We start from the raw sequence: 26,367 nt of genomic DNA on the forward strand, positions 1-26,367 counted from the left end.
GATGTACGCTAAACGATGTGCGCATCGGCGTCAAATGGCGACATCTAGGGTCTAACCGCAAGGAATTATGGGATTTACCGAAAAGGTAAATTACAAATTCCTGATGCATTGTGGGATGGTTTGGTACAGCTGAACTCTGACCCATCAGGAATATTGTAGTTTTGTGCTTATTCAATATTGCTTAAACTGCTTTACTTCTGTTTAAAAAAAACACCAAAATATTATAATTGAGATTAAAATATTTTTGTGCTTTTGCAAATGTTAGTAAACCATTTTTAGACAATTTTCAACAATTACAAAAAAATCCTGATAGGTCAGAGTTCTGCTGTACTAAAATTGGCCAAAACAGTCCCACAAATGCCGATGTCGTTTGTTGTCTTTATTTTCAATCTGGTTCTTTACTGAATAAATTCCTAAGACAATGATGATGTGAGGAAATAAATCAAAACGTCCTCCTTTAATTGAAAAAAAATTACTAGATGGATAAAACACCTGCAGCATTTTATCTAAAACGGGAAAAAATGTATTCCATATAATCTAAGAAAAAAAATCTTCAGTTGCGTGCAAACATTTTTGTAGATAATTATTGTCTGTTCGAGGTGTGATTGCAAGTGTTACATTACAATACCAAACCATTGTATCTTTAATCATGTTCTTCTTGCCTTCCCTTCTCTCCACTGATACTAAATAATTCCTATGAAAGCCGTCTAATGCCAAAGATCGGCCATCTATTTTCATTTAATGCCGAGCACTGCTGCTGATTTTCCTATGTTCACGCCTGGTGAAGCTTATACTAGCCTTTCACCTAGTAACTCATGAAAAATTCATCACGATGAAATATTTGATATGGAGAACCCGGAGTGAAAAGTAGAAAGTGTTAGAAGCCGGCTAACTAGCGATAGCACATTGATAGGAATTAACATTCAGTAAAGGTGCTTAATCTTCTCCCTCTTTTTCTCTCGACAACCTGTCAATCCAAACTTCTTACATTATCGTATATATTTCCATATCCATGCATTAAAATGTGATAGAGCCCTATCTGTAGGAAAATGTACACTGCAAAAAATATTTTACTCAACATTGAGTAAAAAGGTCACAACTCAACAGTTGAGCAAAAGATTATTCAGCATTGAGCTCATTATATGTCACAACTCAACAAATGAGTAAAAAATTACTTAATGTTGAGTAATTTTTTACTCGTTTGTTGAGATGAGCTCAATGTTGAGTAATTTGTTACTCAACTGTTGAGCTGTGACCTTTTTACTCAATGTTGAATGAAATATTTTTTACAGTGTAGTTATCTAGTTAAAGGGAAGAGCGCATATTCTTCACTTCCATTTCTCAATTAAAATGAGTATAAAACGTTTTTGTTTTTGTGTTTTTGTTTTTTTGTTGTTGTTGTTTTATTTTGTTGTTGTTGTTGTTTTTTGTATTGTTTTTTTTGTCCCTGGAGACTATTTGTTGTAAATTAGAGGTAAATTTGAGGTAAATACATTTGTACAATTTTTATCATTCAATTAAAAAGTTAGAAATAATGGGAAATTTGTAACTGTTGGTTCTAAGTACACTTTAACCTTATTTATTAAATTCATCATATTGTTATTCTGAATCAGCACTCTGCATGGATCGCGATATTGTTAATGATTTCTGCCTGAGAGCTGCTGAGAGCATTATAACGATAAAGAAATTTAATGTATTTTTATGTATGGAGTTTTTCCCCACATAATGATAGCCTCACTGGGCATAGGACAAAGCGAGATATTAAAGGTGAGGATTTCATAGCATGCAAGTCCATTCCATTGTTGCATTTGGTTTTAATGTCAGGTATTTTCAATGTTATATTAATAATCAAAAAATAATTATCACATGTAGAACAGTCTCTGATATGTTATAACATTTGTTTTGTTGTTATTGCTATAAGTATTTTATTTAATTCATTTTTATTTTATTCATCTATTTTATTTTTTTATCTAGCAATACAACAAAACTGGAACAAAACACAAAATTGAGGTCTGCTGAGCTGCCGGGTAATTCTGAAAGCGCAAAAGAGCACTGTCGGAATGCTCCAATGCAACTCACCTAAACTCACACATACAAATAATATTATATAAAAACAAAATACAAAAAATGCATCAATATAAACTAATCATCATGATCCATATAGTGAGATTTTAGTTGAAATTATTATTTTCTTTCTGTCTTTGGCCCTATTCTGAGCTATATTATTAATCCAATGAGCAATTCTAGTTGAAATACACACAACCTCTGTGAAAAGCATAAACTTAATCTCTCACACAAGGAGTGTGAATTTAAAATGGGGCTACCATGATTACCTTAAAAAGTGACTCCATTTAAAATCCCTGTGTGGGAGATTAAGATCATGTATTCCACAGGAACTGGAATAACCCATTCTCTTATATCACACATTACGAATTACCATTTATTGCAAAAATATAACCAACTGGTTACCCATTCAATAATTCTAGAAACACTTCAAATGTTCCAAACCTCGCATATTACCTAGAGTGTTTTTTAAGAAAAAAGCACAAAACACGAAGGTGCTCCATCAACCCAGTAACCTCTCATGACCTTTTATTTATTCTGTTGTTATTGCTTTTATTAGTTCCCATCGATATACAAACCTTATACCGTAAACGTTCGCCTAATGGCGCTATGGAGTGCATGGAAATGAGAGAGCGCCATCCCTGTAAAAGCCGACTATTATCACTGATCATTAAGGGTACGTGTAGTTAAAGGGTGAAACCTATTGACACATACGATTATGAACAAGATCGAACAAACTTGTTCATGATAATGCGGTAATCATTCACCTGATACGTTGTGGCCCAGTGAGTAGAGCATTAGACTATAGTGCGAGGATAAAGAGAACTTGTGGAGAAGATTGATGGTTCGAATCTCATGCAGTAATTTCTGACAGATTATGATGTATGTCAATGTTTTTTTTCTGATTTGAGGAAATTTTATTCTCTATTTTATCTTTAACATTGTTTATATAATTTTATTATTTTATCTTGTATGTGTCTTTTTTCATGCTTTGCTTTTATCGTTTCATTTTAATCAAATATTGTAATGTAATGAACCTATTTGATTGTATAAGCATTTGTTATGTGTGTGAGACGAACTGTCGTGTGCGACAAGTCTTTCAATTCGCGCGAGTGTCCTTGCGATACATCAGTGGTCATAAGAGGTATATCATTTTATTCGAAAGGGGGGTCCCAAATATACGGGGGTCATAAAGTCTTGGAAAGAATAATAGGGGGGTCATAAAATGTTTTATGACCAAAATGTAGGAGTCACACGATGACCACAGAAAGTGTGTTATTTTATTCAAAAGACTGATTTCAATACAATTTTGGGGTTTGGGATCATAAAATTTTTGTTGCCGAAATAGGGGGTGCGCAATTTTATTGACGCAGACTTTTTGTAAATTTGGGACCCCCCCTTCCGAAAAAAAAATGATAGCCCTCTAAGAGGATTCAAAAGATAACCTCTGCCCCAATAATCCCTAGCTATATTTGTTTGAAACTGTTCCACGGAGGATGTATCATAATAGGCTCAGTCTTCAAATGATATAAATAAAATTTGAATGAGTGAATGAACAAAATCATACAACGACCAACTGAATAGAGGCTGTGCATATGACGTATCATCCCGTAAATATGGCGGACTACTCAAATGCATTCAACAAAAGCATGATTACATCTACCGCGACAGTTTGTCTCACACACATAACAAAATGCACTACGATCAAATAGGTTGATGACAACATTTGATTGAATGGACTGCACTGCGCCATGATTACGGGGAAGAAACCGGTTCAAATCCTTTGTTTGGAGCCAATCGATAAACGCAAGGCCTCTATAGCTCCGGGGGGGCACATCAAAAGGGGGTCTTTCCGGGGAGCATACCCGTATGGTCATTTGTGTTGAGTGCCCCCCCCGGCTATAGCTATCATTGAATACTGGCTAGGATTCCACAACACAATGAGAACATGTTATAAGGCGCTTTGGAAGGCACACAATACCCCAATGGCTTTCCATATTATGTGCACTCAACAACTATTCAGTATCGAAGCCCGGTATCGAAGTTACGTAATGTTACTATGTCAACGGGATCACGCGCTCAAGTAATGAACCACGATCGAAACAATCAGTACAGAAAAAAGGCATACCAAAATAGCGTGATCGTAATGATCGACATACAAACAGTGATTGGTTCCGATACCCTCACGGAGTTACGTAACTACTTCGTGGTCTGATAGTTATATGATCAATGGTCTGATCTACTTGGGTTCGATCCTTTTAATAAAAGAAAAATAGCTGATCATTTATAATGCATAAATGAATAAAGTAATGTAGTTACACAATTTGAAACATTGAGGCCGTTCTATTTTTCAAAGGTCATTTAACTGTTAAATGTAGTGGAATATATCACGCATTGATAGGTAGCAGGTGGAGCAAATTTTTTCAGCGGTTTTTGTTGCTGTTTGTTCGCAGTGCCTATTTATCTATAAAAAAATAAGAAAATTAAAATTAAATTTAAAAAAAAATCACAATATTCATTCGTAAAATGGGGACAAAATCCAAAAACATTTCTTGACCCTTCTTTACATAAAAGTGGGAGCAGAAATCAAGATTCGAACAAGAACCATTCACCATTCAAGGCGCACCCTCTACCGACTGAGCTAACGGGTCAGACAATAGCAGGGTGTAATTTTCAACTGAAGAATATTAAAAAATATGAAGAAATTACAATGTTATAAAAAGATTTACCAAAATGAGTTAGGTATAACGTATGAATCGATTTACAAATTAAGTCAAATGGCACTTTGAGAAAGAATACCTGAAGAAACCCCAAAACATCTGCTGCTCTAGCAACTAACCTAGTGACCTAAAGTATTGGGTCATGTCACGATATTTTTTTCTGAGGCATTATGTCCAGGTTGCTCAATTTAATATACACGTATCCTTAATGCTGTTGAGATTTTACAAGGATGGCGCTCTCACATTTCTAAGAATCCAAAAGCGCCATTAGGCGAACGTTTACGGTATATGCGTAGCATCTATTATGGATCATTAAAAATTGATAGATTCTCTTCTGGAAGGGATGGCTTTCACAGCAGTGAATTAATTCGGTTCGCTTGATTAAAAATTACAGGAAGAAATGAATTGTTATGCCAAATGGTAATGCTTAGTGTCAATTTAGTGTTTTTTAATTAACATGTAACCTATTAATTATATCAAATTGGATGGAAATGGAAGTCTTTAATCAAACTTTAATTCTGTCACTCGTGTGAACAAAGAAATTAAATTATTTGTATGTTATTTGCGCAGCAAGAGCTTCTGGGCATCATCTTGAATAAAAGATATTTTGATTATTTTGTTGCAACAATGTTTTTCATATTAATTGAAAATACAAATAAAATTGGAAAAAAAGAGAAAAAATATGCAAACGTTGAGAAGTAGAAGGGTATTGCACATAGTATAGACATTCACATATTTTGAAACGTTTTTTGTTTGTTTGTTTATTGTCGTCAGGCATAGATGTAAATAAGTGCAGCTGATAAACAAACTTAGATCAAAACGAACCGTTTCTTAATTCGTCATTATCATAATAGCATTAAGAACCCAATTTAGTTGTCAATAGTTCATTCCATATCATATTATTGAGAGGCGCCGTTAGACTCCATGGAAAAATAAACGATTTGTTTCGCATTAAACAAATGAATTTAACAATAAACCCTAGAACCCCAGGTCTTCCTATATATAAACGTGATGATAAAGCTTAGGTGTCAATTTGTGCAGAGAATGAAGACTTTATATAAAGATGTTCAATAAAGCCATGGGCATTAGTACCTTGATCCACTTGCCCTGTCTATAATGATGACTAAATGAGCTCGATCACCAAGTCAATTTAGAAAATGGACGCACCGGTGTGCAGAGAGCTATGGAAAACGGCAGTTGTAAATTCGTTATCGCTTAAGCATGTCCATTGAAAAACCACAGCATGCACTTAAAAATGCTTTTAACAATATAATAAGTATCTCATGCTAGGCTATATATATAGTTATATATATATAGTTAGATGGAAAGAATTCGTTACATGGAGTAATGCTTTAGATAGTAAATGTAGTTTTGATTTCTGAAAATGATATTGTATATCTTAGTGTAAATATGTAGATTTTATATTGCTTTTGATGCATTATTTCTGATGGCGTTGAATACGCTAATTGCTGTGTACACTGAGGGTGTTGTCTTATTTTTATCTGTTTGCTTGAATTATAATAACTTATGGCATACAGTATTCAGATTGCGATTCCTTTTCAATGGAATAAATCAGGCAAAATAATTTACAGTGGAAAGGGTAAATTAATGCAATATTAAAATATCGTTGGCAATATTAATTAGAGGATGATATTACTTTTAAAGATCTTTTAGGATCTTATAAAAAAAATTAATGAGGCAATAATGGGAATAAATAAATAAAAACAAATAAAGATAAATAATGGAAAACGAGGTAATATTTAAGAAAAAAATCTATGAAAATAGGAACTCCTCAACCACGACTCAATGATGACGCAATTATGATCTTAACAGGTGTTGGGGTATCTTCTGTCACGTGCGGCCAGTGTGCGGTAAGAGTACATTGGTACTGAAGTTGAAATCAAGATCTGTCCATAAATCAGGATGACGAAAGGATGAGTCCTTAATTGAAATTAAAATGCGTCAAGAATTTGTCTAAAATGGAATTTATGGAATGCACATAGGATCGTGTGCATCTTGTAAGCAATTTTACTCATCAAAATATTATACAACGTAAAAGATTACGGTATTGGATTGGTTTGTGTTTATGTCATATTTTACTGTTTTACAATGGTTTATAGCATTTGAACAAAGTAATTCAACCTGGTAGAAAACGATATTGAATCTATTTATGGAAATCAAAGTTTTGTCCAACATGTAAGTATTGTTGTATGCTGATACCAATCGAAGAGCATGGTCAGTTAGTTTCAAAAGATAAATATTCTTTTTGATTGTTAATGTTCTGTCATTCAATTCACATTATCTTACAGTATGTCCAGCACCTCCTGGGAGATACTGAAGGGATGCTGCAGCCAAACAAAATTGTTTCGCTTGCCCAAGATCGCATTAGTTGGAGAAAGCTTGTAGTCGCCTGCTCCGCAGCCGACTGATGATGATATGTTATACACCCTGAAGGCATAGACCTATACAGTATAATAGCATATAATATAATGTAGCCTATGTCATATTTGAATCAATATTTGAAATCCAGACTTATCACCACCAATAAGTTTCCGACAATATACACGCGTATACTTTGATTAGCAAAACCATGCAAGTAAAACACCTAAAAAAGATGCCAATGTCTCGGCATGCATAAACAGGCGTTGTGGGGTGTTGGAAAGAGTGTTCTGTTAAAGATGTTATGTTTTCGGAAGGAGAACATTGGTCTTAGTGTTGACATGAAGATCTTTCCATAAAGTATGACGTAGAACCACTCAATTAGTATACCGTATTCCCCAATTTATTTAAATGTCATGGGAAACACACAGAGAATTTTGGTCATCTTGCAAACACAATTACCTCATATTAGAGGACGTCTTGGGAATACGATAATGATGATAGTTTGTGGTTGTTTTAAGATGTAGAGGATTCAAAAAAGTACTGACATTTGATTGTACAGTCTTGAAAATAATATTGAGTCTCTGTAAAGTCATATCTTTGTCAATATGATAAAGCATTATTGTGTACTGATCTATCTATCTATCTATCTATATCCCATAGCTAGGAGGCCATTGGGGCGACGTAGTGATGGATTTAGAGATGCATAATTTCCAAAGTTCTCTGTCCTCAGCTGATCGTATGAGCTGGTCAAAGTTCAAGTCCAGTCTTTGATGATATCAATCCACGTCTTCTTTGGTCTTCCTCACTTCCTTACCACATCTGTACCTCCCTGCAGAATGGTGTTTGCTAGACTGTTCTTCCATCTGATCACATGGCCAAACCACTGGAGTTGTCTTCTTTTCACAATGGCGATCAGGTGTTCATGCTCTCCAATGAAACTTTCCATCATTGCCCTTACTTTCATGAAAGTTCATCTGTGTTGGTATAAATCATGATTTTGATTTAAACTTTTGATCCAAACACAAGGAATTAATTCCTACCTCGGAATTTTCAGATGGTACTCCATCTTTCATCAGCGAGTCGAGTGACTGTATCAGGTCGTGATCTTTTTGACCTTACTTATTTGTTGGTATAGTATGCGTAGAGTAGTGGACCTAGAGGAGTCTTCTCATGCAGTTCATCTCAAACGCGTTAATCCTCTTTTCCATTTCGGCATTAAGCTTCCCGGTTTCACACCCATACAGGAAGACGGAAACTACCAATGCTCTCAGGAGGCTCATTCTTGCTGCCATTGAGATGTTCTTGTCTCTCCAAATGGGTTTTTCAGATTGGCTAGTGAGGATGTCGTTACAGCAATTCTGATTTTGATTTCTTGCACTGATTTGGCATCATCTGTGATGGTTGCACCAAGGTATTTGAATTGTGTAACTGTTTCAAGTTCTTCCCTCTAACATGAACTTCTACAATTCCATCAGACCCATCTTCAAAACCTTGCTCTTTGCAACGCTGATTTCCATGCCAAGTTGCCTTGCACTGTCATCTAGCCTTCTTGTGAGGTCACTTAGTTCTTCAGGTTGTTCTGCCAAGAGGTCAACATCATCAGCGAATCACAAGTAACCCTTCGCCCTCCAATACTGACTGTTCCCGCGAATCCACCAAGAGCTTCCATCATGATATACTCAAGGAAGATGTTAAAGATGGTTAGTGACAGTAGACAACCTTGTCGGACTCCAACGCGGGTACGAAACCACTCACTGATTCCATATATCAGTACAGCACTGCACTCTTAGATGCAGTGTCAATTGCATTTACAATTTCATTACTAATCTTGAACTTTCTTAGGATTTCAAACATTGCTTCTTGCCAAACACGGTCAAATGCTTTTTTTAAATCAATAAAGTTGTGGAAAAGTGGCTTTTGATCTGTGCGGAATTTCTCACTCAGAATTCTCAGTTTAAAGATTTGTTCCACTGTGTTGCGTCCTTTTCAGAATCCTGTTCTTCTGCTATGATTCTCTCTGCTTGAGGTCGAAGTCTATTAAGAATGATTCGGAGAAGTATCTTGCTCGGATGACTGATCAAACTGATGGTGCGGTAGTTATTGCACGCACACAAAAAAGGGATGGTTCGGGTCATTCACCTTAATATAAACATTCATCTCATAACCAATGTTCCGTCCATATCAATTCACGTATGTTTTATACATTTCATTGCTAATGTTCGGTCCATCAATTAGTGTTATGTTTTAATGTCATGCACCCTAAAGGTATAATGTTTATGACGTTGAATGATTACAAAAATACAGACTTATCACCACCACCGATAGTTTCCGCCAAATACACAGTATGAATTGATTAGCAACAAAGGGAAAGGACACTGTATCGACAACGCAAGTAAAACTGCATAAACGGAAATTGCGGAAATTTGAAACAGTGTTCTGTCAAAGATGTCATGTTTTCGGTAAGAATACATTGGTTTTAGCGTTGATATAAAGATCTTTTCATAAAGTATGACAACGACAGGAGCAGAACGGGGAGCAGCGCCACTCAAATGTACACGCGCAATAAATGGGGTGGTTCTGGTCACTCACCTTAATATAAACATTCATCTCATAACCAATGTTCCGTCCATATCAATTCACGTTATGTTTTATTCACTTCATTGCTAATGTTCGGTCCATCAATTAGTGTTATGTTTTAATGTCATGAACCCTAAAGGTAATACAGACTTATCACCACCGCCGATAAGTTTCCGCCAAAAAAACACAACTTAAATTGATTAGCAACAAACGGAAGGGCCAGTGTACCAACTACACAAGTAAAATAGCTAAAATGATGGATGTCAATATGCCGGTATGCATAAACGGGAGTTGTGGGGTATTTGAAAAAATGTCATGTTTTCGTAAGAGCACATTGCTGTTAGTATTAGCACAAAGGTTTTTTCAAAAAAATATGACGACGACAGCGATGGACCACTCAATAATGGACAAATATAGTTTTCAGGTTAGCTATTTAGATCTCACTGGGAATGAACTTTAAAAGTTTGGAATGTGATAATGATGATAGTTTGGTTGTTTCAAGTTGTTGCGGATTTTTTAAAGTACTAAAATTTAACTGCAATGTCTTGAAAATATCTTAAATATGTAAGCATTGCTGCATACTCATGCCAAGTCTAAAATATAAATATTCAATTAATTGCTAATGTTCAGTCCATCGATTTATGTTGTGTGTTTGAACCTTACGCACCCTTAAGGTATGATGTTTGCGACATTGAATGATCACGAAATCCAGACTTATCACCATCGATAAGTTTCCGCCAAATACACAGTATAATTTGATTATCAACACACGGAAAGGACACTCTACCAACCGCGCGAGTAAAACAGCTCAAAAAAGATGTCAATGTCCCGTAAAGCATTCAGCCATAGCCCTTCTCCTTCTTAGCTCCTTCTGATCACACCTTCCAATCTGGAAAAACAGTTTGCAGTCTCTCTATTATGAAACTCAAAGGTGTTTACTATCTATTATTTAAGGATCTCTGTCTTATAAGACGTCAAACTATAAGAACACTATGTGGAGTATCAGCTACTATGTTTTTCTTACTAAATATTTCAGCATTCATTAGAGATATCATTTCTTCCTCGTGTTTCTGGTTCATAAATTTATAAGCTTTTAATAACAAATGCGAATCACACCAACTAGGGAGACTTCTGGTGGATCATTTTATAATCGTGGTGCAAAGGTATTTCCGTTTGTTCCATTTAACCCGTAATGCGCCAATTTCTATAGAAAACGATCTATCTTCAAGCTGTTGTGTAAAAAGAGTAGAATCAGCAACATGATTTACACAAAGGGTTTTAAGATTTGGTCTAATTTCTTGTCTCGATCGACTCCTGAGCATTGTGGGTAATATTGTGATATCTGGTCGGAAATTGTCATCCGTGAAGTTCGTTCCTATACAAGCTTGTGTAAAGATTGGTAAATTTCTATGTTTTATTGCTAGAATCCTAAGGTGTGTAAGTTTACACCGGAATTAAATACGTACATACATGTTTCTTCTCAACATTTGTGCCTGGACACCTCGAATAAGCCGTAAAGTCCCCCTCTGGTCATTTTTACTTTTTTGCATATTTGCAAAGAGCATGTTTCAGGGATTAAAATGACACCTCAATGAACTTCATATGACAATCAGAAGCGAAGTTATGGCTTGTTATAGGTTGTCATGAATCAAAACACGAAACCGAGAAAAACACGTTCAAAGTTAGGGAAGCATAATGACCATTCATCAGATGGGCCTCAGAAAATGTAGATTATTTCATATTTCCACTTATTTCTTTAAAATAAAACTTTGTATGTGTTTAGAGGAAAGCTTAAACATTTAAAATCTGCAAAAATCTCAACTTCGCCAAAATACGAGATTTGCATATATTTTCACCTGTAGCTCGAAATGAAGTTTGCCGAGTTTACGGCTCATTCGCCGCGTCCAGCCACATTTATTCATAGTACGCTCCTGATGTGCAGTTGAGCACTCTCTGATTATCTATGATAGTACAGGCCGACTCTGGAATAGTTTGGCTGTTGACACCATGGAATGTAAATTCTCCCTTTCCAAGGAGATGGTTATCCAGCCAAATTTCCTCTATTCGTGTCGTCTGGACACGTGAAACTCAGAGTAATAACGACTTCTATTCCGGAAAGTCTGAACTTTGAATTTTTACATGTTTCTTCTCTGTTTCTGCAACTGATATAACTCTTGTGTTTCTTCTCTTTATGTATTTGTGGATCACACACACAATAAAGGAAGGGTAAAAATCATAGAAAGGCGGAGCAGTGCGATAGCATTTATACCCAATGCACTGTTGAAGACATTGGATAAGCTTGGATATTGCCTAGCTATAACCAAGCATTAGCCCATCAATTCTTGTAGTGTTCTGTGTTTTCATTGGGTAATTATTGGCTAGATATACTCTTTGCGCGATTTAATATGTATTTCTGCTTCTTTGCAATGTATGTATTCAACGTCCAGTTTCGACGTGGGCACGGACACCAGAGACGTTGAGGTTAAAGCCATTGACATGTCCACATGGTTTACCTTGCCAGCTATTTTCCTGGTTCATTTCCAATATTGTAAGACAGTCCATCACACAGGGAACGTGATACTACATCCCTTCATGGTTGAGACGGCTTTGCATTTTATGCGGCTGCCGATTTTTAGGCTTTTTTAAAGCTTCGATCGCTGGCGATGTAGCAATTGATAATTGGTCGTATGTTTCAAACCAAAATAACGATGAAGTTTATTGGTCGAAAGTAAAATGCTTATTATTTTGAACCGGAAATATTCATTCTAGACCAAATGCGAGTGAATTAGTAGAAGTAACACTTTAGACGGTAGAAGCCTGAGTTTCTGGTATTTTGTTCACTTCCTCAAAAGTGTCGTTTTCTTGGTTTGTGATCGTCCTCTACCGATTAAACTATGCAATTCTTATAAAATAACAAGGTCTTATTATTAATGAAGCCTGCCTAGTAGATAAAAGTCTGTCTCGGAAAATAATTATAATTATGGTCTTATATATCACATTTGACCATTTCACCTGCAGCTCTTCACGCATGATACATCTTTGTCTTTCTTTTTTGTTTAATTTCATAAACAATGTTTAGATTAAATTTTAGCAATATACATAAATGGGCTATTCCTATTGAAATCCACACTACCCCTGTGGAAGATTTTGGAAATATCTTCCACAGAGGGAGTATGTTTTTCAAATGTTATTGGTCAGGATTAATCATTTTGAAACCCGTACTCCCCTTGCAATATGACTTGAACCTGTATCTTACTCAATTGCCCATTGTATTACAAACTCATGCTCCTTCTGTGGAAGCCTTTAGCTAAATCTTCCACGGGGGTAGTGTGGATTTTAAATAGAATAGCCCAACACATCTTTATTCAGAAATTGCAATTTCATAAATTTTTATCAAATTGACAGAATCTTCCTGAGTCATTAAATAACTAGAGCAACATGTAGACTATTCGTCTTCCTTGTAATAGAAATAACATCCTTGCGAATAGAGCTTATACAATCATCATATATAAAGGCATTACGAACACTCTTATCTGCGACTTCCCTTTAGTAATAATGTTGATGCATATATTCCTGACAAGTCCTATGTAAACCCATTACTATTTCTATCATACCTATATTTCTATGACTTGACACGTTCGATCTGATAAAACCCTTTTGTAGCTAATTGCAATATTGATTTTCTAGTAGGCTATATTTAACATTGCATAGGAAAGAGTTTGTTCTACTTATGTCTGTTTCATTCAAGTTAAACACAATTTTATAACCAACAAGAGGGTGCGTTTCATGTAACTTTGGTAAGAGCGATCCTACTCATTGGATAAAAACTTCACTGTTCGTGGCTGCAACATGGGTTAAAATTTTGCTCAACTTATTGCGGGATATTCCTTTCGCCCGCAGAATGTCGCTTTCTGTCAAATTTCAAAAATCACAGATTCATGGAAAGGTTAAGGATGATTTCAGAACACGAAAATTACATAACGAATAATGACAAAATTACTCTGGGTGAACCTTAAGAGATGCAGAGATTTTTTTTACAGAACTACACTCTCTTGAATTGAACGATTGAAATATTTCAATCTTTTAACGGTTGATGATAGGAATCAGTCTAATTAGATTGAAAAATACATGGATTTTTGGTTTGACTGTTGATTTTTGTTGACTGATTTCAAAATCAAATTAAGGGCTACACCTAATGTACTGCCATAGGATACACTTTTTGACATCGTTGGGATGAGGTTTTAAACTTATTTACAGTGGAAATTTTCTTTAAATTTTTCTTTTTTCAATTGGAAAGAATTTTTCCATAACAATTTTGGAAAACAATGAAAATCAATCCTGAATAGTCAATCAAAATAATTGCCCCTAACTTCAATAGCTAACAGATTGCGAATGGCCGTACATTTGATTGTGAACAGTGGATTGTTGTTCTCTACAAACAATTTAGACTTAAACTTGCAGTTTTGCAGTAAATTGTCTTTGGTTAGTTATGGCTTATGTTATTATTTTAAGGAACTTTTGAGGCACTAGTTTGGGCATGCATGCATAAAACTATTTGCAATTGCAATTTCATAAATTTCTATCAAATTGACGGAATCTTCCTGAGTCATTGAATAACTAGAGCAACATGTAGACTATTCGTCTTCCTTGTAATAGAAATAACATCCTTGCGAATAGAGCTTAAAAAATCATCATATATCATTGTATATAAAATCATTACGAACACTCTTATCTACGACTTCCCTTTAGTAATAATGTTGATGTATATATTCCTGACAAGTCCTATGTAAACCCATTACTATTTCTACAATACCTATATTTCTATGACTTGACACGCTCGATCTGATAAAACCCTTATGTAGCTAACTGCAATATGGATTATCTAGTAAGCTATTTTTAACATTGCATAGGAAAGAGTGTGTTCTTCTTATGTCTGTTTCATTCAATTTAAATAGAAATTTATAACCAATAAGAGGGTGCGTTTCATGTTACTTTGGTAGGAACGATCCTGCTTATTGGATAAAAGCTTATTGTGTTTATTACGGGATATTCTTTTCGCCCACAGAATGTCGATTTATGTCAAATTTCAATAATCACGGATTCATTGAACGGTTAAGGATGATTTCAGAGCACGAAAATTACATAAGGAATAATGACAAAATTCCACTGGGTAAACCTTAAGAGATGCAGAGATCCGTTACTACAGAACTACACTCTCTTAAATTTAACGATTGAAATATTTCAATCTTTTAAAAGTTGATGATAGGAATCAATCTAATTAGATTGAAAAATACATGGATTTTTGGTTTGACTCTTACTCTTTTAGTTTACTGATTTCACCATCCAATTTAGGTTAGTCCTTATGCACTGCCATAGCATACATTTTTGACATCGTTGGAATGAGATTTCAAACTTTTTGGATAACAATGAAAATTATTTAACTCCTGAATAGTCAATCAAAATAATTGGCCAAACTTCAATAGCTAACAGATTGTCTTAGGTTAGTTATGGTTTATGTTATTATTTTAAGGAACTTTTGAGGCACTAGTTTGGGCATGCATGCATGAAACTATTATTTGCAATTGTAATTTCATAAATTTCTATCAAATTGACAGAATCTTCCTGAGTCATTGAATAACTAGAGCAACATGTAGACTATTCGTCTTCCTTGTAATAGAAATAACATCCTTGCGAATAGAGCTTATACAATCATCATATATAAACGCATTACGAACACTCTTATCTGCGACTTCCCTTTAGTAATAATGTTGATGCATATATTCCTGACAAGTCCTATGTAAACCCATTACTATTTCTATCATACCTATATTTCTATGACTTGACACGTTCGATCTGATAAAACCCTTTTGTAGCTAATTGCAATATGGATTATCTAGTAGGCTATTTTTAACATTGCATAGGAAAGAGTGTGTTCTTCTTATGTCTGTTTCATTCAATTCAAACAGAAATTTATAACCAATAAGAGGGTGCGTTTCATGTTACTTTGGTATGAACGATCCTGCTCATTGGATAAAAACTTAATTGTTGGTCGCTGCGACTGGAGTTTAAATTTTTTCTACTTATTACGGGATATTCCTTTCGCCCACAGAATGTCGCTTTCTGTCAAATTTCAATAATCACGGAAAGGTTATAAGGATGATTTCAGAGAACGAAAATTACATAACGAATAATGACAAAATTCCAGTGGGTAAACCTTAAGAGATGCAGATCCGTTACTATATACAGAACTACACTTTCTTAAATTGAACGATTGAAATATTTCAATCTTTTAACGGTTGATGATAGGAATCAATCTAATTAGATTGCAAAAATAGACGGATTTTTTGTTTGACTCTTACTCTTTTTGTTTGACTGATTTCACCATCCAATTTAGATTAGTCCTAATGCACTGTCATGGCATACACTTTTGACATCGTTGGAATGAGGTTTCAAATTTTTTATTGTGGACATTTTCTTTTCTTTTCTTTTTAATTGGAAAGGAATTTTCCACAAAAACTTTAGAAAACAATGAAAATCAATCCTGAATAGTCAATCAAAATAAGGGCCCCTAACTTCAATTGCTAACAGATTGAGAATCGCCGTCCATTTGATTGATTAAAAAGAACAAAAAATTATCAATCATTCTCTGAATATTTAGTTAAAAACGATTTGTCCCTAATTGCTTTCGACAAAATAGTCTACGGATACTTTTGTGAGCAGTGGATTGTTGTTCACTACAAACAATTAAGACTTAAATTTGTAGTTTTACAGTAAATTGTCTTTGGTTAGCCACAGCTTATGTTATTATTTTAAGGAACTTTTGGGTTATTCCTTCATGTAATTTTACACGAAATTAGGGTTAGGGTTAGGGTTATAATTAGGGTTAGTTTAGGGTTAGGATTAGGATTAGGGTTAGGGTTAGAATTAGGGTTAGGATTAGGATTAGGCTTAGGGTTAGGGTTAGGATTAGGGTTAGAGTTAGGATTAGATTACACGAAATAATTACATGAAGGATCGACCAACTTTTGAGACAATAGTTTGGGCATGCATGCATGAAACTATTTGCAACTGCAATTTCATAAATTTCTATCAAATTGACAGAAGCTTCCTGAGTTATTGAATAACTAGAGCAACATGTAGACTATTCGTCTTCCTTGTAATAGAAATAACATCCTTGCGAATAGAGCTTATACAATCATCATATATAAACGCATTACGAACACTCTTATCTGCGACTTCCCTTTAGTAATAATGTTGATGCATATATTCCTGACATGTCCTATGTAAACCCATTACTATTTCTACTATACCTATATTTCTATGACTTGACACGTTCGATCTGATAAAACCCTTATGTAGCTAACTGCAATATGGATTATCTAGTGAGCTATATTTAACATTGCAAAGGAAAGAGTGTGTTCTTCTTATGTCTGTTTCATTAACATTCAATTTAAACTTAATGGTTCGTCGCTGCGACTGGAGTTTAAATTGTTCTCTACTTATTACGGGATATTCCTTTCGCCCACAGAATGTCGCTTTCTGTCAAATTTCACGGATAATCACGGATTCATGGAAAGGTTAAGGATGATTTCAGAACACGAAAATTACATAACAAATACTGACAAAATTCCACTGGGTAAACCTTAAGAGATACAGAGATCCGGTACCATGGTTACTACAGAACTTCACTCTCTTAAATTGAACGATTGAAATATTTCAATATTTTAACATCTTTTTACATGGATTTTGGTTTGACTCTTGATTTTTGGTGACTGATTTCAAAATCTAATTAAAGGCTACCCCTAATGTATTGCCTAATAGCATACACATTTGACATCGTTGGAATAAGATTCCAAGCTTTTCTGAGCATTTTATCTTATTTTTCAACATCGGTGATAACATCTAACCAAAAAGTGAGTTTTTCTGGTTGACATGATTTATTTAATCACAATTTGAACATTTCCCAGATGACTGAAAGTATAAACAGTGTTATTCAGTCGAATGATTTAAATTTTCGCTTTTTTTTAGAAAGGTGGTTCTAAATCTGTCAGCTATTGAAGTTATTGAGTTGAAAGGATTGATTTAGTTATTCGACAAAAGATTGAAAATCGATTAAATACCAAATCGGAAAATTTAAGAGCACTTCCTTCCCCTGGACTTGTTTTCCATTTGCGTTCGTTGGCAGTGTTAAATGAATAAGTTAGAAACTTGTTTTCGTGTCAGAAGAGACGAAATCCGAACTTGTGTTAGTTTCTTGTCCCGATAATACACCCCCGTGGAAACAATGGAATATAATTTGGAAACCATTCGGAAACTGCAGTATGCAAATCAGCGCTTCCAGAAGAAGTTGTTTGAGACATTTCACGAAAAAGCATGCGCTTTTATCATTAAAAGGTCTTTTTATGCTCATTTGAAATTTCTTGGAATAGTTAGGTAGTCAAATGTTTCTGCACATTGTTACGAGTCGTACTTGACTCAAGGCCAAAATCACCTTTTACCCGAACTCACACGAATGCACAACACAAATACACTGTTTGATTAAGCTAACAAAATCTAAGTCTTTAATTGAAAACAAAGTATGACTGGTACATATAACAACAATAATTGCATAAACAATAAAATCACACAATCACAGTTTTATTTTATCAGTACTTAACCAGCGGTCTTCTTGTTGGTGATTCTAGAGTTCTTGCAATGTTCTGGACGACTGATGTAATATATCCTTATTCACTTGTCCTGCGAAAATCAGCGAAGTCCAGTGTACACTTGCGTTTATAAATATCCTTGCGTATGAAATTCTCACACGAAAATGGTGCTGCTTTCTCCAATCACTTTTGCGCTGCTTTCTCCAAAAATATATCTCCTTGCGCTGCTTTCTCCAAAAATGGTGTTTCTTTCACCAATCGCTCTTTCTCCAGGGAACAGGTTTCTTTAACTCAGCTCTGCTGTATTTGACAGATGTGGGGTTTTCATAAGCCCAGCAAACTCCAGCAATTCGACAGAAGAACTTTAATCCTTTGATGAAGAAGAGCACATTTGTGTGCTCGCAATCTCCTTCGTTGCTGTATCAAAATAGCTCAATTTATTGGCTATACAAACTGGTTAAAATGTACTTCCTTTTGAAGCACGAAGACCATCACACACATGTGGAGTTTACAATCTCCCATGACATTCTGTAATCAGCAAACTCAAGCTCTCACTGCCAATCTATTAATAGACCATTTTGTCACATCTACTTCCTGAGGGATTTTCCAAAATCATGTCCATTTCACAATCTGTTATCAGGGCTTCCCGTGATGGTGCAACTATGCACTGAACATTGAGCAATACGGAAAATCCCCTATGATATTTTACAGGGGCATTTCGTGATCCACAGCCTCATCCCCCACTTTTCTCAAAAAAAGTTGAGATTTTTATATCACTGGAAACCTCTGGCTACATAATGTTTATGTACAAAATATTTCTTGCAGATTAATTCGTTTTGCAAAGATATCGTGAAATTTGAATTTCGTTCTGGTGCACCAGAACGAAATTACAACGCATTGTCTATGGAGCAGTGTAATACACATAATCATGCATAACTCGCAAACGCAACTTCGGAATCAACTGAAATTTGGGGAATAGGCTTTTTTCGTGGATATGTACTGAAAAATGTCATAAAAAGAGGATGCTAGGATCACGAAACACTCCTTTAACTCTGATTCACTTTGTTTACATCATTTAAAGTTTTTCCCCAAAAACATGTCGTAACACACAGACTCTTGCATGATCACTTCCAAGGTGCTTCCCCTGGTCTCATATTTCTCATGACATACTTTCAGTTTGTAAACAAAGTGAAATAATTAAATTAAATTACTAAGGGCACATCACAACATCACTCAATATGAGGACCATAACAGGGTTAAGCTATGTCGCCATAGAAACTCATAGATACTGCACAAAAAAGTATCCGTACACTTAAAACAACAGCAATTATCTTATGGACATGAAATAAAGTAGTCTATATATTTTGTTCTGCGTATTTTGATACCTAATTCGACACGATTTCCTCAACTTATACCAACATTGTTGAATGAAAAAGTAAATCTTGTCACTTTTGAAATGCTCCGTTTTCATTCATACTGATATAACTTGGAAATAAAGTCGCATCATGCCAAATGATATATCAAAATATGCAGAACACAATTATTCTTCATTTATAATTAATTGTGCGCAGTGGATCATGTATTTAGAGTCTATATGAGTGGATAAAGAATAACTGTTGTTCTCTACACACCATAAGACTTGATCTTGTAGTTAGGCAGTAAATTGTATTTGGTTAGTCATGACTTATGTTATTATGTTAAGGAACTATTGAGGCACTAGTTTTGGGCATGCATGCATGATATATGAACGTAGGAGTTGAATTCCATTAAATCATCATCGTAAATGTCATTGTACATATATAACTTAAACACGCATGCAGTGGCATACCTTTTTAAATAGCACAATTTTGTTTAACTGTCTAGCCGTACACCATGCTTCTTTGAACTGTGTACATACTATTACATTATTTTGTAATGGACGACCGGATGTTGGAAAATCTACTTTAATATGAAAGGTAATCCTTTGCGTATGAGAGTGTCTAGCTTGAGTAAGATGTATTCTATTGAAAGCAATGTAATTACTCCATTATATAGCACAATCAGTTGCTTCATACAGAATCAGATAACAAATCGATAAAATCTCAATTTTGAAATTGACAAAAAAAAGTGCATAAGGTGCAGTATACGAATTCTTGATTTTGTTATATTCTACCGGCTTTTGCCAAATTCTAAGTATAAAAAAATTAATAAAATCACATATTTATATTCACCACTTTCTCATTTAATTGTGATTCGGAAAAGAGAGTGCTTCGTCATTCGGAGGAGAAATTAAGCTGTCGGTCCCCTTTACAGGTATCACTAGCAACACGTATATACATGTAACAGTTAAACAGGTGTGGTCCAATTTTTCATGTTCTGTTTTACAATCTTATATCAGTATATTGATGCCTACCATTAAAACAATATGTTTCCAAATTCTAAGTTGTATAAGCCTTTTTGAAATATGGTGGGCACAAAATGAGAGGGCGTACTTTGAAGTGAGTTGTCAGCTGAGAAGCATACAAAAGATTACCCACTTATTGCTCTGACAGTGGTTTTGATATGAGCCTGGCCTAGACTGAACCTAGCCAGGAAGCTTTAATATCAAGCAATTTGTGTCAAAAAAATAAACTAGCCTCAATTACTTAAATAAATACAAATACAAGCAAACAGTGGTAGCTAGTGCTGGCTCCGTCGTTCTTCGAATATCCATACGTGTTTGTCCATGTGTCATTACCTGCAAACGCTGGGGATTTAATTTTCTGTGATTTATTAGCGTAATAATAAGAAAAGATTACAACTTGCCATTTTGATATATAAGTTAATTTACATATTTATTCAAATGGGCTCTATATCATATGTGTAGGATTCAAATTGGGAAATGATCTGGGGAAGGATGTTATTACCGTGGTAGCACTTGGGAAAAGAATAGACACCCCTGATCTGTGTAGTTGAGACAAATATCCAAACTAACCTGACCTTCTGTTAGCTCATCCGCTTGAAAATCATCCAATAAACGTGATCAAGTTGTTCACAATTACACCAAATTTGCAATAAGATATTAGTATTCATACTTCCACTGGGAAACTTCAATTCACACCCCCATATATCGGTCACGTTGCACAAGAGGTGTGAATTGTGGATTAAACGCAGGTCGAAAACCCCGCGCGAGTAGAATATGACCTATTCAAAATTCTCTATATACAGAAACGTGAGGAACGAGTCAACGCTGTAAATATAATAGAAGTTTATACCATCAAAAACCGATGAAAATATGATGTTGACAGTGTCATGCAGGACAAACAGATACTAAGTATGCAGTAAAATGCTATCAAGTTACAGTAGATCCTAGACGGAATAAAAAATCACTACGTTTTTGTTGACCCCATTTAAACGAAAAATATCTCGGGCGTTAAATTTCTAAGCAAAAAATCATAACCTGTGCCATAGATGGGTAATGAGCCTGGCCTAGACTGAGCCTAGCCTACTGGAGTAAGCTTTAATAACAAGCAATTTGTGTCAAAATTAAACTAGCCTCAATTTCTTAAATAAATATTACAAATACAAGCAAACAATGGTAGCTAGTGCTGGCTCCGTCGTTCTTCGAATATCCATACGTGTCTGTCCTTGTGTCATTACCTACAAACGCTGGGGATTTTATTTTCTGTGATTTATTAGCGTAATAAGAAAAGATTACAGCTTACCATTTTGATATATAAGTTAATTTACATATTTATTCAAATGGGCCCTATATCATATGTGTAGGATTCAAATTGGGAAATGATCTGGGGAAGGATGTTATTACCGTGGTAGAACTTGGGAAAAGAATAGACACCCCTGATCTGTGTAGTTGAGACAAATATCCAAACTAACCTGACCTTCTGTTAGCTCATCCGCTTGAAAATCATCCAATAAACGTGATCAAGTTGTTCACAATTACACCAAAATTGCAATAAGATATTAGTATTCATACTTCCACTGGGAAACTTCAATTCACACCCCCATATATCGGTCACGTTGCACGAGAGGTGTGAATTGTGGATTAAACGCAGGTCGAAAACCCCGCGCGAGTAGAATATGACCTATTCAAAATTCTCTATATACAGAAACGTGAGGAGCGCTTCAACGCTGTAATATATAATAGAAGTTTATACCATCAAAAACCGATGAAAATATGATGTTGACAGTGTCATGCAGGACAAATAGATATGGAGTAAAATGCTATCAAGTTACAATCGATGGAATAAAAATGGACTAAATAATGTCGTGTGCTACAGCTACCGTATGCTCATCACATCACAGTGTTAATAATTAGCAAAAAGCAGAAGGTGTTGTCAACCTAACCATGTAATGCGCCGACTAACAATCAATCTTCTGTTTATTTTTAATTAAACAGGTAATTCGAAAGTCATAAAATATCTACTAACATTTTAAGTATGTCGTGTGTACGGGAGCATAATTTGAATGTAACATGTTTTTATTGTTGTTTTCATTTACAGGTAAATGCGTCTGTGAAAACCTACTGATGTGGATTCATCTTTTTTCTAACTGTCACGAGTGGAGTGTTATAAGAGGGAAAATGTAATTCGGGAAGCAACCTCCCGTGTGTGCAGCAAAAGCTGACTGCGAAAGAACACCAAACACGTCTGTCATTATATCTCACTTCTTAAATATCGCGTAAGCGGAGATGAAAAGTCACTTCTTTACACGTTCATTCACATGTTCAGTGCGACAAGAATACGAAATAATCGAGTGCTTCTGAACTTGATGCGTGCCATATTTGTCTGAATAAATTGACGATCCAAATTGTCTTTAGATGGAATTGTGAATACTGCTGAAGGAGCTATAAACTAGATAATAATATTGGACTTGCACCAGGTAATAGTACGTACTACAGTCTATCAAAATGGAATTATATTGTTATAAATTGACGACGCAACTGCTTATTGCTATTGTGGTAGCCACCGTTGGAACACTTACTGCACTTTCGCCGCCATCACCTGGAGAATCTTCAAAATGCCCAAAATATTGTCGCTGTGAGGATATTGAACAGGTACTGAATTGTTCAGATTCATCACTTAAACAAATACCAAAGAAACTTGGTCCCAGAGAGGAGTATGCAAAATTGCTGATTGAAAGAAATGAATTAACAACTATTGTAAATGATACTTTTATCAAATTTAGCAATCTTTTGCTGCTTTCTTTAGCAGAAAACAAAATAGCAACTGTAGAAAATAACAGTTTGAAAGACTTGGACAAGTTGCGCAAAATCAACTTCAGTCAAAACAATCTCTCTTTGATCCCATGGGCGGTGTTGCAGTTGCTGACACTTTTGGAGCTTGATTTGCGGGACAATGCAATATATACTTTACGTCCAAATGATATCAATGGATTAGGAAATCTGACCAAATTGTTTCTTGATGGTAATTTCATCGACAGTTTACCCGATGGGTTTCTAGGACATACGCCAGGCTTAAAAGTGTTTTCTATAGCAAGAAATAATTTGCAAAATATAAGCAGTAGAGTATTTAGATGTGCTGATTCTTTGGAAGAACTATATCTATCGGAGAATTCTTTACGTGATTTACCCAATGGTTGGCTTACAGGTGCTTCAAATCTGTCAATTCTTGATATGACAAGAGCAATGTACATTGATAACGATCCTGATGTTGACATACCAGCATATACGTTTCCTGGGGTAGCCCCGGTACTGGAAACACTTATTTTATCTGGAAACGGCATTCGAGAGATAAAACCACTTGCCTTTTCGCCACTTCAAAGTCTCCGAGAATTAGACTTGAGTCAGAACTTGCTACGTTTCTTACCCAGAGGATGTTTTAGTCCCAATCTTGCTTTAGAATATATCAACTTAAGAAGCAATAAAATCAAGTCATTTGTTGAACAATTGTTTAGTGAAGGCACAGGTCTTCGAATGGTGGAGTTAAGCCTAGAAGATAACCAAATTGAAAATTTGACCAGAGAAGGTTTTGCCAATATGGACAAATTGGAAATTTTAAATTTAGCCAGCAACAACATATTGGAACTTGACAGCTACGTTTTTTCAAGACTGCGATTCTTGAGGAAGTTAGAATTGCAGGACAATGTGTTAATCAATATAACATATTACAGTTTCTTATTTCTTTTTAGTATAGAAGAATTGTATTTGCAGAATAATAAATTACCAATAGTACCAAATGTCGCTAATCTGTCCAGATTGACTATTTTGGATTTGTCACGGAATAAGATCAGTTACATCCATCCAGATGCGTTTAAAGGAACAAATATAAATAAGTTGTATCTGAATGGCAATGAGTTGAAAACTCTCCCCATTAGTATAATTGATCTACAACTTAAAGCACTTTATGTATCCAAGAATCCGTGGGATTGCGACTGCGGTATCAAGTGGATGCCAAAGACTGCAAGAAAAGCGCAACAAACTGACCTTGATGATGCAACGTGTACGTATCCGCTTGGAATGCGAGGAACACTTCTGAAGAACAATAACTTGGATAGCATGAAATGTACTGGTGCGATCACTCCAACATCTATTGTTATTTTGGTTTCTTTGTGGTTTACCGTCCTGCTTATTTTAGTGCTATCTGTTATTCTTAGACAGTATCACAAATTTAGGGTGAAGACAAGACGGAGAGGAGATAAATCGAGTAAAGATAGTGACACTGATGATGCCAAGGGCGGTAACGAGTACTTTTGCGATGGAGCTGAGTTGGAAGTCAAAAATAGCAACGGACGTGTTAATGGAATGAAGATTAAACCATTTGAAGAAGAGTTTTATGTTTGATGGCTATTTCAAAGCCTAGAAATATATTGGTATTATAATAATATAAGATTGGTGATTTTACTGATTTGTGAAAAAATGCATCAGTAGTAATTCAGTACTGTAATGTCGTAATGTTATTTTAACGTCCAATTGTTGTTCAAGTGTTTTATTAAGGTCAAACCTTTGGAATAATGAATCGAGAAATGGTCAGAACGGGTCAAGTGCCCTCAGAAATTTTCACAAATAAAGCAAGACCTATGTACACAATCTCCCTTCATAAGCCAAAGGCGCAATTGGCACACAGGAAAAGCTTTGATCATAATGTGAGCCTAATTTCGTCGCTCAAATGTCGATTTGGTACTGAGTGCAAATCATGATCAAACAATGCCAAATCTGAAAATGAGGACTTTATTGTATTTTGGTTATTTCTTTGATTATGTAATAATTGCAAACAATAATATACTTACCAATATACCAATGATTGCTTAAAAACACCTTGAGAGCAACAATATTGTTAAAACAATTGTGTAATGATGAATAATATCCTATCTATTACGAACCTTACGAATTAATTTCAGACACCACAATCCATCGATAAACACATTTTGTGATATTCATAACCACCTTTATCAATAATGTTGCTCTCGAAGCGTTATTTTGAAATCGTAAAGGAAATGCAAATGTGTATTTTATTTAAGAAATAAAGGGTAATGTATGATCCTTTACACGAAAATAATGTGTCCGAGGCAGTAAAAACGTAAATAATGGGTGAGGCGCAGCCGAACCCATTATTTAAACGAGTTTACTGCCGAGGACACATTATTTGCGTGTAAAGGATAATGCTGCACCCTTTTATTTCTATTCTATTACCACAAAATAGTGCGATTTAAAGAGAAAATATCACATTTTTTGCCCAAATATTTCAAGTTGTTTACCTCAAGGTGTAGCGCCTACACGTAGCCAAAGCGTATGCACATTCCAATAACACACCCCTGGCATTCCATTCTCCCCTACATAAGCAGGTGTGCTGTGCGCTTTGCTGTGCGCTGTGATGATATAGGCTAAGAACATAAAGTTCGTTGCCCTTGACACTTTATCGCTAATTAATGGTCTGTCACGTGACGCGTTTCAACAAATCACAGTGCGCGATTTTGAATAATGGGTCGTGGGGGTAATAGAATGTATTTTATAACGCACTTTAACAAAAGGAATGGGAGCAATT

General features: G+C 35.2%; 1 protein-coding gene across 1 annotated transcript in view; it reads left to right on the top strand.

Annotated features, from left to right (window-relative positions):
• Positions 1-25,833, top strand: part of LOC140171652 (podocan-like) — a 50,903-nt gene extending 25,070 nt beyond the window's left edge. The window contains exon 3 of the mRNA XM_072194942.1: positions 22,867-25,833. Coding sequence (XP_072051043.1) covers positions 23,274-25,166 — 1,893 coding nt within the window. The 5' untranslated portion in view covers positions 22,867-23,273 and the 3' untranslated portion in view covers positions 25,167-25,833. The remainder of the gene's footprint in view (positions 1-22,866) is intronic.
• The last annotated feature ends 534 nt before the right edge of the window (positions 25,834-26,367 follow it).

This window comes from Amphiura filiformis, chromosome 15, assembly GCF_039555335.1.
Source record: "Amphiura filiformis chromosome 15, Afil_fr2py, whole genome shotgun sequence".
Classification (NCBI taxonomy): Eukaryota; Metazoa; Echinodermata; class Ophiuroidea; order Amphilepidida; family Amphiuridae; genus Amphiura; species Amphiura filiformis.